This window comes from Colius striatus, chromosome 11 (assembly GCF_028858725.1).
Source record: "Colius striatus isolate bColStr4 chromosome 11, bColStr4.1.hap1, whole genome shotgun sequence".
In the NCBI taxonomy this organism is placed as follows: domain Eukaryota; kingdom Metazoa; phylum Chordata; class Aves; order Coliiformes; family Coliidae; genus Colius; species Colius striatus.
The window spans coordinates 21,119,248-21,136,177 of NC_084769.1; the positions used below are offsets into that span (position 1 = coordinate 21,119,248).

Consider the following 16,930-nt stretch of genomic DNA (forward strand, 5'->3'; position numbering starts at 1 on the left):
ATAAACAACCTTTATTTTATTATACTGAGCAATGACCACTTCAAGGGCTGACTAAGGATACCCCTTTCATTACATAACTAACTGATTTAATTGGAAGTTACGAGAGCAGATTTGTGGCCACCATCACAGAATTCTTGCTCACCTTGGAGAGCATTCTACCTTATCATGAGGCCTCAAGGCATGGTTTTCAATGAACCAGTATTTGCCTGGTTAATAAGTCTCCATATGTCTCTAAAACTGATTATCCACACTTAAACATAACCAGGATTAAATTATTTTAAGGGGTCCGAAAGGCAATACTCTAGTTTTCCTTTGAGTGTCATCAAGTTCATATGTTACAAGTTACACTATATCTCATCAGCTCAGATAAAACAGTTACTGTCGTAAAAACTGTAATTTACCATATTTTCAACTTCTCAAAATGTGTAATTATGGAAAAATTAAGCTTATGCCCAAGGACTGACAGACGTCACATAATACATAGAATCATAGAATGGTAGGGTTGGAAGGGACCTTTAGAGATCATCTAGTCCAACCTGCCTGCAGAAGCAGGTTCACCTATATCAGGTCACATAGGAACATCTCCAGGCGGGTCTTGAAGACCTCTAATGAAGAAGACTCCACATTCCCTCTGGGCAGCCTGTGCCAGGGCTCCCTCACCTAAACAGTGAAATAGTTTTTTCTTATATTTAAGTGGAACTTTTTGTGTTTCAGCTTCATTCCATTACCCCTTGTCCTGTTGCTAGCTACTATAGAAAAAAGGGATGTTCCAACCTCCTGACACCCACCATTTAGATATTTGCAAATGTTAATGAGATCCCCCCTCAGTCTCCTCTTCTCTAGACTAAACAGCCCCAGTTCCACCAGCCTTTTCCTCATATGAAAGATGCTCCAGTCCCCTGATTTGGTGGCCCTGTGCTGGACTCTCTCCAGAAGTTCTCTGTCCCTCTTGAGCTGAGGAGCCCAGAACTGGACACAGGACTCCAGATGAGACCTCACCAGGGCAGAGTAGAGGGGAGAAGAACCTCTCTTGACCTGCCGGCCACACTCTTCTTGATGCATCTCAGGATGCCATTGGCCTTCTTGGCCACAAGGGCACATTGCTGGCTCATATTTAGTTTATTATCAATCAGAACTCCCAGGTCTCTCTCTGCAGAGCTGCTCTTCAGCAGTTCGACCCCTTGCCTGTTCTGGTGCATGGGATTGTTCCTTCCCAGATGCAGGACTCAGGAAGAATTGTAAGATCATGTTAATTTATAAGTGTGTGTTTGGTGTTTTTTTTAATCTAGAGCTTGATGTATTCAATACAGCCTCATATTCCAAAATAATTTAGTTTTCACTAAAGATGAGTGAAAGAATATTTCAAAGTGAAAGGTCAAGGCCTAAGTCAAAGATGTCTTCATAACAGTAAATCAAAAAGTATGGATAGGATAGGATAGGCTAGGCTAGGCTAGGCGAGTTAGTTCTGGAACATATTTTGGTTTGGGTGATTTTAATCATTACTTAAAAGGAAAGTAAAATATGTTATATCAAAAAAATGGGAAATACATTCTTATACAGTAAAGGACACAGTTATACAAACTAAATTAATCAGAACTTCTAAGGATATGCAAGTATGCTGTTTATGCTTCATTACTTGAATAGAAACACAGAATCTTGCACCCCACATTATATTTATGTACTTCCTCCCCTCATTAATGGTGTAATATCAAGATAATAACTATTGTTTGACACAAACTTTCCAAGAACTGAGTCATCCTTTGGATTGTTTTCTAGCAACATGAAGGAACCATGGGTAATCATATCATTCTGGTTTCAATTTTTCAGTGAAATGAACCTGTTGAAATCTTGCAGATCTCACTACTGAGAATCTCATTTACATCAGGATTACATATTGCTGATAATCAGTTTACACAATTGTGCCTAGTGCTTATTTTAAAAGTTCACATACACACATATTTAACTCTACATCACACAACTAGCTTCATGGACTTCAGTACAACTACCCACAACAGGCAATATTAGTCATAAAACTTGACAAAATTGGAACCAGGACTACTGTAGCAAATAGCTTCCCTGAAAGCTTGTTGCAAACAATCAAAATGTAACTGTTAACCCCAAATTTTATTTCCATACCTTCTGTAAAGCATGCCTGTATCTCTGATGCTTTTTCTGTTTCAGCTTCAGATTTTTCTTCTCCGAAGAGAGCTAAATTAACTGTACTTCCCTCAGATGAGCTGGAAAAATGTAGCTTCTGAAAATAAAATTCAGTAAGTTATACTTTACTAATATTTACATGTTTAAAACAGTAATTTACTTAAAGCATGCAACACTGTGTGCAACTAACAATAGGAACAATATTTGTCACCAGAAATACACACAAACATCCACACATAGCAGTCAATGCTGTTGAAATGTGCATAAGTAGATTGTAATATGTATAATGTAATCTTTCATGGAATTTCAGAATTTCTAGTCTAAATATAGCACAGTGGTATCAATCATACCAAGTAGATTTCCTCATACATACTTTGTTTTGTTTTCTACTATTATTTTCTTACTATAGTTTCTCTTGCTGCATTTTAAAACAATACCAGTTATACTATATGCTCTAAGATGGACTTCTAAAGACTGATTTTAATTCAGTCAGCATTATTAAAAATATAACATAAAGGAAACAGTTTATCAGTTCTTTTCCATTAGAATCTTAAACATCAGTATGATGCAAGTTAGCCATTTCTGGCTTATACGAAAATTTATAATAAAATTTGGTTACCTTTAACAGATAATGTATATTTTTTTCGTTTTAAGATCATTCTTATGATATAGATTGGAAGGTGATAAAGTAAAATCAGAATTAATATGAAACCTTTTTTCATATGTGAATTTGAATACTACCCTCAACAAATTAATAAAATAAATTAAGCCTATCCTATCTTAACCCATAATTACCACTATCATATGAACACTATGTTTTTTCATATTTACTGATAAGTTTCAAACAGAAAAAGTATGATAAATACATTTCAACTGGCATTAATTTCCATTCTTTTTTGACAATGCACTTATGTATTACATTGTGCATTTTGAAACTACCCGTTACTCTGGTACACATATCTGTACAGTTAACACCCAGAAAGAAAAGATATTTTCTAGCAGTTTAATAATTAAATTTATGTAAGTCACATTAGCATGAAAAAAATCTAATAAAATAATCTTTTTTTAATCTTAAGTTTTATTTTAAAATTTTATTTTGGTTTATGCTTCATTGCATATGTATTGCAAAAATCTATAGTCTGGAGATTTTAAAGGAAGACGTGGTGTCCTGTACACTTAATCTGAGTATGAGTACCAAACTAAGTCAAAGTAGTTCTGGTCACGCATTCTCTGACATTTTACAATGTTATTACCAAGAAGTATATAAATTCAGTAATAAATTAGCACAACTAAATGTCTGTAGGGAATGATGTAAGCACACTTTGTAAAATAGCCTCAGTTTTGCAGAATTAACAGCATTTTCATTAATTTAGCTAGACTTTCATGATTGAGATATTTCAGATATAAAAGCAGACAATTTACAGACACTATTCAATCAAGCTATATTTACACCTCAATTGTAACGTGAAAAGGCAAAATTATTTTAGGTATTAAACAATGTATTTGTTTTTTCTATATTTGTGAAAGGTAATTTATATAAGAAAAAGTAACAGTGTTCTGGATTAACTGATAATAATTCAATAATATTCCTACTGCTATTTTATATACTGATCATTTGGAATAGAACTCCCAAATTACTCATATTTACTGTAAATATCTCTTTTCATTTTTAGTAACAGTAATATTAGAATATCAGTATTCATGCCAAACATCTTTTCCTATCACAAAATTTACTAACTTGAGGATAGCTCTACATCCTTCCATCATTTTATTAATATGCTGCTTTCATCATTCCATGACATAGCATATATACTGCAAAAAGTTGCAGCTGTGCTAATAACTAATTGAACTATAAATGAAACAAATAATTTTAAAAATATAGGGGTTTTAAGTGAATGGAAGTTTTGTGTCATGTTAATAAATGTTAAAACCAACATGAAGTACCCTGGATCATTTCAGTAGTAAGCTACTTAGTACACCATTTGAGCAGATGACATGAGCTCAACTGAAAAAATATAGATTTTTATGAATTAACAACATTAAAATGTGAACAACCATAAAAAGAAAAGAAACTGAAAATCTATGTGCTTAGAATACGAAGTTATAGATCTCATTTAATACATGGTAGAATAATGAGAGATTAGAGTATTTTTTTTAATTTTTACTTAAGAAAGACAATTTTCAAATGAGAGGCTCAATGAGCTATTTGGACATAAAGAAGTAGTAGTCTGGTTTCCTCTTTCTTCTAAGGACAGCATAGGATACAATGTTGTGTTTTAAGAGTTACAGGATAATTAAACATTGGTTCTTTTTTAATGTGGGGAGCTCATATTTTTCAATAAGATTAAGAAACCCAGACGATAAAAAGCAGTATGCATAGAAGAGTTTCCTGTTCTAATTAAAAGTTCCATTACTTTATTTGATATGTGCAAAGTCTGCAGAGATCTAACATTTTGTGAATCACGCCAGGAACAGGATTTTTCAGGAAGACAGAAATGTTCATCCTTCACCTTCCAGGGCACTTAGCAGCTGCTCAAAGTTTACCAAACTAATAGAAGAAGGCCTGACTGTATTGCTTTCATATTTGCAAATTGGCAACTCAAATGTTTTCCTTAGAGAAAGCTTCTTTAATAAAACACGTTTTTCCTTTTTCAGTGTTGGCCAGGAATAGCCATTCCAATTTTGAACACATTAAATTTTTCAATACAAACGCCCACTGTACTGTTACAAGGCCAAAACTTGGGAGCTCATGATTTTTCTTTTATCCTGAAGGAGTAAAGGTATACTGGCACAAATTGTTGTCTTAGTTTTAGTCTTATCCTGGATTTTCTTAATTTTTATATTTCTTTCTTGCTTAAACTTTCGTATTTCTATAATTTTTAAAGATTCAGAATCCTGCAAAGAATTTTTACTTGAAATTACGTTTTATATATGTCTTTCTAAAAACAAAGCAACTGGATTAAGTTCACAAAGAAACAATTATCGATAAGAGCAACACTGATAGAAACGATTCCCTAACTTCCAATCTTGGACATACATAGACGTCCTGAGTAGAATATAATCAAATTATTACACCCATATCCAGAAGGACTATGCATAGGTATAAAAATTGTTTGATTGTTCCCGGGAGTGTATCTTTAATTGTATATTTTAGCTTCTTTCATATTAGACAACTAGAATGTAAACTATCAAAACATTGTGAACAAAAATGAAACAAGTTATACCAAAATATATAAACACTTTAGCATACAAGTGATTGTATATATGTAATTATACAAAGGCATTGGTCAAATGAACATGATCAGAAAATGTTTGTAATTACATGGCAGCTAAAAACATGAACAGATGAACAGAAAAAAAAAAAATCAAATGAAGAATACATTCTGTTTTAAAAAAAATCATATGTTAACCTCTTTTACACTTGAACAGTCTTGATGCTTAATAATTCAGTTAACAATAATAAAAATCTACCAAGCATGCAGGTTATGCGACGGAAGTAGTACAGAAAATACCAAAGATGTAACAAGAAGAGAGGAACATGTTGGGGTTGCCCTCAACCATGCTGTGACGTGAGTCATGGGACTCAGCTAACAGGGTGGCTGTGCATGTTTCCACTACATTACAATGGATGAGGAAACATATGTTGTGGTTGAGTAGCATGCAGGCCAATCCATCTCAAAAGTGATCATATATGTACGATTTGGTTAGGTAACCTGTATAAACATGCTGAAACGTTGCTCTGCCTGGTTAAAAAGCACCAGATCTGCATTCTTGACTGATCCAGCTTGATTTTACTCCTGTGAGAAGTAAGAACGGTACGCAATGAAGTTAAAACATGGTACCCTTTAGGTTCTTTTGAGTTTTGGAAACAGCAGTATGGATTCCTACTTATTGAAAAATATGTTTTCTAGATATGTCATACACTTTCAAAACATAATAATTATAATTGTTGATTAGGCCTTAAAGCATATCCAAAGACTTATTAAAAGAGTGAAAATTAGTAGAATACCTGAATTTCATAGCTGTATACTGGACTTGGACTTGAACTTAAGGAAACACCCACCATACCACAAAAATCCTCTCCATCCTGCCCTCCAATCCACCGACCCCTGGCCCTACCCCTATTGACAGACAGACACACCCACACTATGTATATTACAGCTTTAAATTGTAGTAATTAGACTTCTAAAATAATGGAAATATAATTTTTCCTTGCATTTCATTTTCAAGGTTATTCCTGGTCTTCACTAGATGATAAATATGTATCTAGGACACACTTTCAGAAAGAAGTAACAGGCAAAACACACAAAAACCAATCAAACAACAAAAATCAATCATACCAGCTGAAACATGAACATATTCGGGTAATCAATTTTTCCCAGCAGCATTAGCTTTTTTAACTCCATGACTTAAAAATAAGTTTCAAATAGTCTACGGTGCACTATGGTTTGTAACAGATACATAGCAATATAAAACTTAAAACCACAGCAATAAACCTGTTATCTCTTAAAGTACCTCACATGTATCTTTTATTAGTCTTCTGGCATTAATCTGATTTTGTTTCTCACCAATGACTGCTCAAAGGCTCATCAAATAATGTAGCTATCTATCTAATAACTCCAATATAAATTGCTCCAATTTAAAAGGGAAGTCTGAAAGAAAGAGTTGAAATAATATACAAAACAAAAGACAATTTCCTTACTTGCTATGAACTAGTGTACATTAAATGGTTTTTGTCTTAATTTATGTATCTCCTACAGTTGTCTTTCAGTTATGCCAATCCTTCTCCACTTTTCCACTTATAGTATGTTATAAATAGGTAATGCTTTTGTTTAATCTTGAATATTAGAGGTGAGATTACATAGATTTTGTTACCCTATTCTTAAATATAAAATAGCGAAGAACCGGGTGTCTTCAATTGCTGGATAGTCTTCAGGTAAGTGTTAGATTTAACACATTTATCAGAACATAAATAAGTTAACTGGATTCATCAGACCAGACCTGTTTTATTAAAACACACTGAGAAGACCAGTATCCTTTATTCAGATTGATAATAACATAAAAGATGTAACATCTGTTAGCAGACATTATAGCTTCCTTACAAAGCACAGTTAACACTTTAGAAGAAGTTATGGATATTATCTACTTTGCTTTTAAGAGACCTCTTTGTCATCTAAAGTCTTCTCAACTGAGAGGTCAATATACAGATTAACAGAACATCCAGAAAGCAGACAGAACAAAACAAATGTCAGGAAATGAGCTGCTGAAATAGCAAATGAGTGTAATGCTATCAAACAACGCACTCTACAATGAAAGAAACACCTAAAGAACCACTTTATCATACCTTACATTTGTAAGTCTGATTTTTCTAACCTAAAACCCCCACAAACAAACAAAAGAATGACAAAACACCAAAAGAAGTCTAAATGATCCAGACAAAGCAATCCAGGCTGGAGTATGGCTGTCTGCACATGCTGTGATATTCCATTAAGGTCCTTGTGTCCTCGGGTGCCAGGGCAGTTGATACCAGTCACAGTTTGTACTGGAGCCATAGTAATCGGAATTTTCAAAGTGTCTCTCAGGATCCTGCTGAAATCCACGATTTTGCTTTCCCCCTCAGTCTGCAGCTGCTGACAAGTAACTACTCTCCTAAAGTTGACTCAGTTTAAGGTCAGACAGTTGTCTTTGAAGTCAGTGCTTCAAAACTCCCACAAACAAGCAAGAAAATAGTATTTTTTTGTTCAGCAATTCTGTTTTTTTTCTTGACACATTCACCTTATAATACTAACATTATTCCTTCTACTTTCCTCCATCATTTTAACTTCAGAACTCAAAAACTGTCGTTATTGCTCCCATTAGCCTGAGTTAACCACCTGTTAGATTACTCAGTACAAATAATACAGATTACTATAGAATTCAATGAGCTTTTAAAAAAAGATGCAAAGTATGTCAATAGTCCTTATTAATATATCCTCTAACAATTTAAAACAACAGTTTACTTTCATCCTTAATGGATGGAAATTACAGTTTTAAAAAAATGTCTCTTGTCTTTGTTTATTCTGTACACACATACTGGTTTGTCTAGCCAAGGAAAACTTTGGCAAAGCTTATTTTTCAAACCTCTTTTATGAATGGGTTCATATATGTTTTTACAGTTCTGTGTGGATCTCCTACTCTCTCTAACCACTCTTCCATTTCAATTTATTCACTCACAGTACATTCCAACAATCTTGAACCATGATTGCTTTCTATTTCTAAGCAGTAAGAGCCATATCACAAAAGAATACAATTGGCACAATTCATTCATACAAAACATAAAATATTTAAATTTTACCTCCTTGCTTTCCTCCAAGTCTGAGTCACTGCTAAACTCCTCTGTATTTAGATGTTCAAAATCAGATTCTCCAACAGCTATCGGTACTGTAACAGTAAGGCTGGGGTTGTTAATGAACGAAGTATAATCACTACCACCTATAACAGTGGCCATTCCATTCTCATCTTTGTGATAATTTTTATCTATCCTTATTTCAGCGATGGTACGGTTGGAAATGCAAGGGTTTCTCTCATCAGTCAATTGATCTGTCGCTGTTCTTTGATTTACAACAGCCTGTTTCCCCCAACAAGACTTTTGGACACATTCACCTACTTTTTTCTTCACATAATCTATTCCCTTCTGAATTCTTGTAACAGCAATCTGTAAGTTGTTCATTTCATTGTCATTGTCTGTAGGAGAAAGACTGTCTGAACTAAATGAGCTCAGCAGCAAGGCCAGAAAAAGGTTCAATACCTGAAAAGAAAAAAAAAAGAAAAAGATAATTTCCTCAGTTTTTCATTCACATGACCCACTATGAACTTAGGCTTCATGTTTTCCTTTGCTGTATATGATATTACACAGCAAACAAAATGTAAATGCAATTTAAGCATAACACACACCCTATACTCCAAAGCAGGCTGGTTTTTTTGTGGTTTTGCATTACTGTAAAACTATGAAGACACTTGTAAATTGTTTTTGTGCTCATGTTTGTACAAGGCTAGAAATTAATGATTCCTTGATACTGACTGAACAGATCCCAAACTGTTTACTTCTCTGCCAGAGGGAAGCACTCTGCAACAGAAGACATAGGTGATCTGTGTGGAAAACAGCTCTCTTAAACACTGGTCCAAATTTACACAAATATTTTGCTTTATGCAATGTAAAATTTTGAAGCACACCTCGTCTTCCTAACTGTCAAGTCATGCTATTCACATTGCAAGACAAAACATAGAGTAGATATCAGTCATATCAGCCCAGATTGCTCAAATGGCACTAGACTAGACAAAGAAATGGATACCAGAGTGTTTTAGAGCCTTCAGATTAGCTCTTCTATGCAGCTTTGAAGACAACAGGGTGAAAATGTGTTCAGAACAGAAAGATAACTGGATGATGGAACCCTAAACATACAGCAGGGATGTCTGCTCATGTAAAAAATTCTACTAGAGCTATGGTATAAAAACAGAATACATTTAACTACTGTGGAGAAATTCACAGAGATTGATACTTCGTTCCACAAAGTTCTACCTTCTGTTTTAGAAAAGTAATTAAAGAGGTTGTTTTGTTTGATCAAATAATTCATGTTTCTCTTTGTTATAAGACAAAAGATTTCTAGAAAATCCTGGACCAAATGGTTGTACTACTAATAGTAATGCATGATTACTTTAAAGATAATTAGTTTGCTCCTGTCACTGGAAGCTTGATTTCTAAAGAATGCCTCCACGATGGCTAATTTAGAAACTCTTTTGCTATTGACAGCTGACTAAAGTAAAGAAGACTCAGTAGGCATTGAGAAAAGCAGAGCAAAAAGTGGAGCAATGAAGGTCTCAAATAGTTGTAAGTTAATAAATATAAACCTTATTTTAAAAGACAAATTTATACAAGGTCAAGTACAAACTCTTACAGATCTGATGCTTTCCTCTGAAAGAGAAGATATACTACAGACTGCTTAAAAAGTGTCTGTAAAAAAGCACTTAAAAATAGGAAGAAACAGGTAAAAAGGGGAAACAAAATGTTAATTATTTTAAGCCTTTTGTCTGCAGAAGCACTGCCTTTCACTTCAAGTTTCCTCACACCATTTGTGTAAAAAGTTGGCTGTGGAACACACAGGGCTCAACGTAGCTTAAACTTCAGAGTCTAGAAATGTTAAAAGAGTCTTTTAGACAGGAGAGAATGCTGGCTATGCATGATTGGAAGCAATGCCTCAGTCGGTTAGGGAGTACAGGCCCTGCTATGTCCTCTTTTGCAAACAGCAACCAACCATCCTGTGAGCCTGACACTTGGGATGCTCTCTCTCTCTCTCTCAGTAACCAGTAGCCACCCACAAAAACCTGAACATATCTCACTCATATAGTCTAACTGCATGCCAGACCCCTGAAGGGATGCATTCTTGTTGAGGATTCTATATCAGATCAGAAATCTAATAAATGAAAAATTCTATTTCAGAATCCATACTAATAACAAATTCAAAATCACAAATCAAATACACATTTAATAATGCTTTAAAACTTAACTACAGGTTCTGTCCCAAATTGTTTTGGCTACTTACCACTAGGTTTCCAATCACCATGACCATCATGAAGACAGTAAGGCACATGGGTTGGCCTGCAACCTCCATGCAGTCCCACATCGTTTCTATCCATTCTCCACACAGCACTCGGAATACGATCAAAAAAGAGTGGAAAAAGTCGTGCATGTGCCAGCGTGGAAGCACACAGTCACTGGAGATCTTGCAGACACATTCCTTGTAGCTCTTCCCAAACAGCTGCATCCCAACCACAGCGAAAATGAACACAATGATGGCCAGCACCAGGGTCAGATTCCCTAGAGCCCCCACTGAATTGCCAATAATCTTTATCAGCATATTTAGAGTTGGCCAAGATTTTGCCAATTTGAAAACTCGCAACTGAAAAAACAAAAATACAGAGGCATTAATTGCAGTACTTTACAAAAACAGTATAGAATTTAACAACAGATTACAAACTAGTGATTTTCAGCAATAATAAACTGCAACATGATTCCAAAAACTATAACTTACACAGGAAACAAAAGTTCATAAAATCCACACTTTCAAAGCTAAATAAATTTCAGAGTTTACTCTGTTCTTGTTAAATATATATGTAATTTTTTGTTCACGAAAGAAATGGCACACTGGTTGCACTTGTTCAAATAGTGAATTCTGAACATGACATACATCTTAACTGTTACGTACAGAAATGAATTAAAAAACCCAATAAAACTCAACAGGATTCTACTGAAGAAAAATAAAGGACTCTGAAATCCTTGAAGAATGAAGTCTTCCAAAAGAATATTGCTTCCAACAAATTTGAAAAGGATCAGACAGATCCTCAGTCTGGAAACAAAAGCTGAACACAAGTTAAACATTTCAATTTACAGTGGGAAAAAAGTATAATTCATACTCTTTCTTATCCATCCAAAATTTAAAAAAAAAAAAAAAAGAATTAAATGGTTTTGGCTTCAGATAAAAGCAAAACAGATATGCAAAATTTAAAAAAATAAATTTTATAATTCCTACATTTTAAAAGAACATTTTTAGTTTCTTTGCAGATATGGAAGGAAATGGAAGACTACAAACATGTTATTTATTTATTTATATTTCTCAAAATGCCCTAAATGGTACACTTCACTGTACCCATCTGTGTTAAAACAATTACAATAAAAATACAGTCCTTTCCCTTGAAAAAATAATTAGTTGCTTCTGAATCATAAAATGGCACACACTATTCAGTGATAACATAATTTTTTAAAACATACTTGCAGAGATATTCTGTGACAGCAAAATTATACATAAAATAATTAAAAAGTGTCTTATTTATGTGAGTACAGTTAAAATATAAATATAACCCATTATTATCATAGGTAATTTATTTACCAATCTGAATGATCGGAGAACGGATAATCCATCCACATTTGACAGAAAAAGCTCCACCAAACTAAGGGTAACTATAAAACTATCGAAAATATTCCAGCCAGCTTGGAAATAATAAAAAGGATGCATGGCAATTATCTTGAGAACCATTTCTGCTGCAAAAATTCCTGTAAAAACCTGAAGGAAGAACATGTATTTTTACTTTATAGGTGAGTACGAATAAATTGAACCAGAAGATAGACAACTCTTTTACAGCAGGATGTCGGTAAGGAAACTTATTACAAGCCAAACCTCAGAGATAAGGTAAGCAGCAACATCTAATGAGCTGTAGCACAACCCTCAATTTAAATACAAGATACATTGAGTGACTATTAAGGAATAAACTATGCCAACAGGCTTCCTGTTTGCTCATCGTATCTGCCATCCATCTAATTAAAGGGTCCTTTACTCAGCAAAATCATATCTTGTTTTTGCCACTATGCAAACTGCTTTAATAAAGGTGTGTGGATAAATCTGGATAAGTTCGATACATTGGATGGTGATAATTGTGGATAAGTTAGATAATTGTGGATGTGCTATTAAATGAAATCTTCACAAGAACTCACAGATACAGTAAGCATATCTTCTCCCTCTAGCTGTCAAAAAAAACAGGCCAATTATGCCCAGGCTCATGCCTGAAGTAAAACTCTGCCTCTTAATGTCTCTGACACCTTCAGAAGGCAAACACCACCTCTGAAATAAATTCACTGTATTTATTGTAGATGTGTGACAACCATTATCTACAGAACTACATAAACTATGATCTTTTACTAGAAAGAAAAGCAAACTTTAAAAATATCAGGAGCATTTAACGGCCTTTAAAAGACAGTGCTACGCAGTTCAAAAACACACAACTCAAAATTAGATTACTATTAAGCTACTTCATTACACATGAAAGGAAAAAAATGATTGCATTTCCTGGGTAAAACATGCAGTCATCATCAGGAGATAGCCCTCTACAACAGCTATTGATCCTCACGTCTTCATCTTCCCTGTCTTTCTCCTCAAATACATTCTGAAGCTATTTTAAACAGTGACATGACATGATTATCTACCACAGATAATGATCTCTGACTCCAGATTAAGGTGAAAACGTTGACTTATATCTATATTAGCTAAAAATATAAGCATACAATTTAAATGTTGACACATTAATGAATCTGGACTTAAACCTAAATACATCCCAAAATATACTAGAGTTTTGTATATTCTAATAACCAAATTATTTTATTATTTTGCTAGATCATAATCATCGGGATTACCACTTTAAAACAAGCATAGGTTAAGAAGTATAGCAGATAACACTATCTGTATTATAAAACAAACAAATCAAGCACTCCACTTGACCTACAGACTGTGTCCACTAGGGAACAAGGCCCAATTGTATCAACAGACACCCTTGGATTAAGTCACACATTCTTTGCCTTCCAAATTATTACAGACCAATCAAAGCAACATTCTTCACAGAAATTAAAAAAAAACCCACTAAAAATATGGTGCAAAATAATCCAAAATAACATCCAACTCTTGTGTTATCAATGATACAGTAGAAAGGATCTAACTTGTCTTTCATTTTCTTTGAACAACTCAGATTTCTTTTGGTTTCATGTCAAACTCTAGTTTTTGAAAACTCTACTTGCAGAAATTTTAATATAGAAATCAAACTCATATACAACATATGTCAAATTTTATTTTTAGACTATTTTTAGTACAATCAAACATAGGATAGTAATAAAAAGAAGGAAAAGTAATTCTATTTCAAAGAGAAATCAGGTTCCAGTTGTATGAAATTATATATTTCGATGGACGTACTTACCTGATTTCCTACTTTAAGTACATTTTCAAATGCGGGAGTCATTGGATAATGTTCCATGGCCATAAACAGCGTGTTTAAAATTATGCAAACAGTGACAGCCAGATCAACAAATGGATCCATTACAATAAATTCAACTACATTCTTTACTTTCAACCAAGGCTCCCAACAATCCCAAATTAAGAAAGTGTGGGCAAATTTATACCAGCAAGGTGGACACTTTTGTCTGGATTCTTCAAGTTCTGTGAAAAAAAAAAAGAAATATAAAGTGACCAAGTTTTGGAGAAAGTGAAGTTGGTTTTCTTCTGCTTTTTCAGGTTTTAATCCTTATCCTTGGAATCATTAAGGATGTTTGGAAGAACCTTCTCAGATTTCCAGGAACTTAGCTTATTGTTACTTTCTGAAAAGGTTTTAGAAGACTAGAAGAGAAATCTCAAGAGTTCAGAACTAATAATTGAAAAATTTGTCTACTTTTAAAATATGATCATGTTTTTTTTTTTTAAATAAAAAAAGTGCTTAATCAGTAAAACTTCCAATTTCACAGTCATCTCAAATATCTCTATATTTTTTTTGAGAAAAATAAGGTTAATTTCATCGTGAATGGGTTTTTGAAAACTATTTAAGCTTTTTCAAGAATTTCACTATTAGTAATTTCAACGTTCGAAATAATCCAACAACAAATTTCCTTCTCCTTATTAACTAGGGTTCGGTCTTTAATTTTCTCTATCAGTCTTACAGTATAGTTAGTGGAAGAAATTATCACAAGGCTTTTCTTCCAATAACTGTATTGCTAAGCATGAATAACTAATATAAAACACATGGGAATTACCAACTTTAATTGTGTTCCCTAGTTTAGCCTGCTTTTCAGATTGCTTCATTTCTTTTTTCACTATATACATGTACTTTTGTCCTATTATTCAGTTTATGTATTTGCAATAGGTACGTATGTTTTCTTTATTTGCACCGTGATATAACAACTTGAAACAAGTCTAAGACTATGTCAAGAAAGATCATGCAACTGCAGTTACAACACACCTTCCATTGTATTTGTGATAATACCAGCTATGCTCATGGCCCTTTGCCTTAAATTGGGATCCTCCAGCAACTCCACTGGTATTTGATATGAACTTGAACGCCTCTTTTTTATTTCTATTTCTGTAGTAGTGCTCTAAAAAACAAAATTAAAAACCAAAAAACCCCAAAGGGGCATGCATTAAATCCAACCTTGGTAATACTGCAAAACAGGTATCAGAAATCTGACTCTTCAGTTCTAATGAATTCATAATATATACAACTTTGAGTTACATTGTTGTTACATCACTTTTATTTTTCCATTATACACATAACATAAGCTATTTTCGTCTTACACTCCTGAATACTGTTAATACTTATAAAACAAGAAAGAAAGATTTTGATATTTAGTTACCAGATTACCACTGCATTAAAATTAACTATTATTAACTCTATACTAGACACAAAAAAACTCTGGAGGAGGCCATAGCTTATGAAACAAGCCAAGATTGTTGCAACACTGAGACGGGAGAAATTCCCAATCCTTATTTCAATGCTTACTCTACCAGTATTTCATCTTCTAAACTAGTTCAATCACAAGATACTCGTAATTGATTTGTACTAAGAAGTTCTCTGCAATAACAATTATTGTTGTAAACATAATAGTTTACAATTATTATTGTAAACATAATTTTAATAGATCATTCTTGATCTCTGTACCAATTCAAAACTAATTTAAAGGACATCTTTTACATTGAATAGTTGTGATCTCCAATTTATTTTACAAATTCTAACTTAAGAAACAAAGAAGTCCAATCTTTTGCCAAAAAAAAAAAACCCAAAAAAGTACTTTAAAAAAGTATATGATTAAAAATATCAAAAGCTGTGTTATAGCTCTATGATGGAACACATCTCAATTACAAAGACTTGTTTAATGTATAAGCATGGGTAGATTTCTTTTAAAGTAAATTAAATAAAAGCACTAAAATAAAAGTATAACAAATTGCAAGACAATTTGTAAAGAAACTGGCTGATTTACTTTCAGATACTGTGACCCATTTAAAAATTTTTGTTTGAATATAAGAATGTTTATGGGAAAAAACATGGAACAGCTCCCACTCTTCCATTCCTAAAGTAAACTGAGGGAAAAATCTGACCAGAGGGATAAAAGAATGGATTCACATGTACTTTTAAAAAAAAAAAAACAACTCTTTTATTATATCCTGATCCTAGGCAGTGAGAAATTCAGATCATCTTTGAGACAAAAAACATTCACAACTTCCCGACTATTTTCAAAGCATTTAATTAAAACATTGTAGAGTGCAGTAATGAAAGGTTATGTAACCTGGAGTAATTTAAAACTTACATTGTCATCTGTTGTTGGTTTATCTATTACCACCTCTGGCAGAACCTGTCCAGTAGGTGACAAGAGACCTGGTGGTCCATCCACTAAGGAAACCACCCCATTGCAATCCACAGTGCTGTGCATCTTCCCATTCACTGGAAACACTGTTAGCCTTGATGACTTACTGGCCTGACTAATGTTACTACTGCGCCGTTCAACATGCCTGCGTGGCAAAAAGAGAGAACCTCTTCTGCTCCCATTATCCTCGAATGTGCTATGCTCATCATCTGCAAAGTCATTTTCAGATCCTCTCTCTCTTCCATAGTCTCTAAAACTGAAAAGACTTGTTCTGCTACTACGTCTGGGAAAAAACAGGGAGCCACGAACACTCAGTAAAGACTGCAAAGGAAACAAACAAAATGATCAGCTGAATGTCTTAATTATATAAAATCCATGTCTATGTATTAAAAACAAATAATTTCTTTCCCAGGAATTTGTCAGTGTTATTTTTAGTAACGTAGGTAGAGATAAAAACTACACTAAAAACGAAAGTCATCAGAATGGGTAAATTTACAATATACCTAAAACAACTATTGGAGAGAAAAAAAGGAGCATGCATGAAGTCAAAATAGCTTCCATCTCTGT

The 16,930-nt window shown here is 33.6% G+C and overlaps 1 protein-coding gene across 12 annotated transcripts in view; it reads right to left on the minus strand.

The window, feature by feature from the left end:
• LOC104555016 (sodium channel protein type 2 subunit alpha-like) overlaps positions 1-16,930 on the minus strand; it is a 43,894-nt gene that overhangs the window by 16,729 nt on the left and 10,235 nt on the right. For 7 of the 12 annotated variants that reach the window (XM_062005222.1, XM_062005218.1, XM_062005214.1 and 4 more), the window contains exons 11-17: positions 16,340-16,684; positions 14,965-15,097; positions 13,933-14,171; positions 12,081-12,254; positions 10,737-11,093; positions 8,492-8,944; positions 2,137-2,254 (exon numbers count right to left, since the gene is read on the minus strand). In XM_062005222.1, coding sequence (XP_061861206.1) covers positions 2,137-2,254; positions 8,492-8,944; positions 10,737-11,093; positions 12,081-12,254; positions 13,933-14,171; positions 14,965-15,097; positions 16,340-16,684 — 1,819 coding nt within the window. Of the gene's footprint in view, positions 1-2,136; positions 2,255-8,491; positions 8,945-10,736; positions 11,094-12,080; positions 12,255-13,932; positions 14,172-14,964; positions 15,098-16,306; positions 16,685-16,930 lie in introns of all 12 variants that reach the window. The other 5 variants (XM_062005221.1, XM_062005219.1, XM_062005211.1 and 2 more) reach the window with 3 other exon arrangements.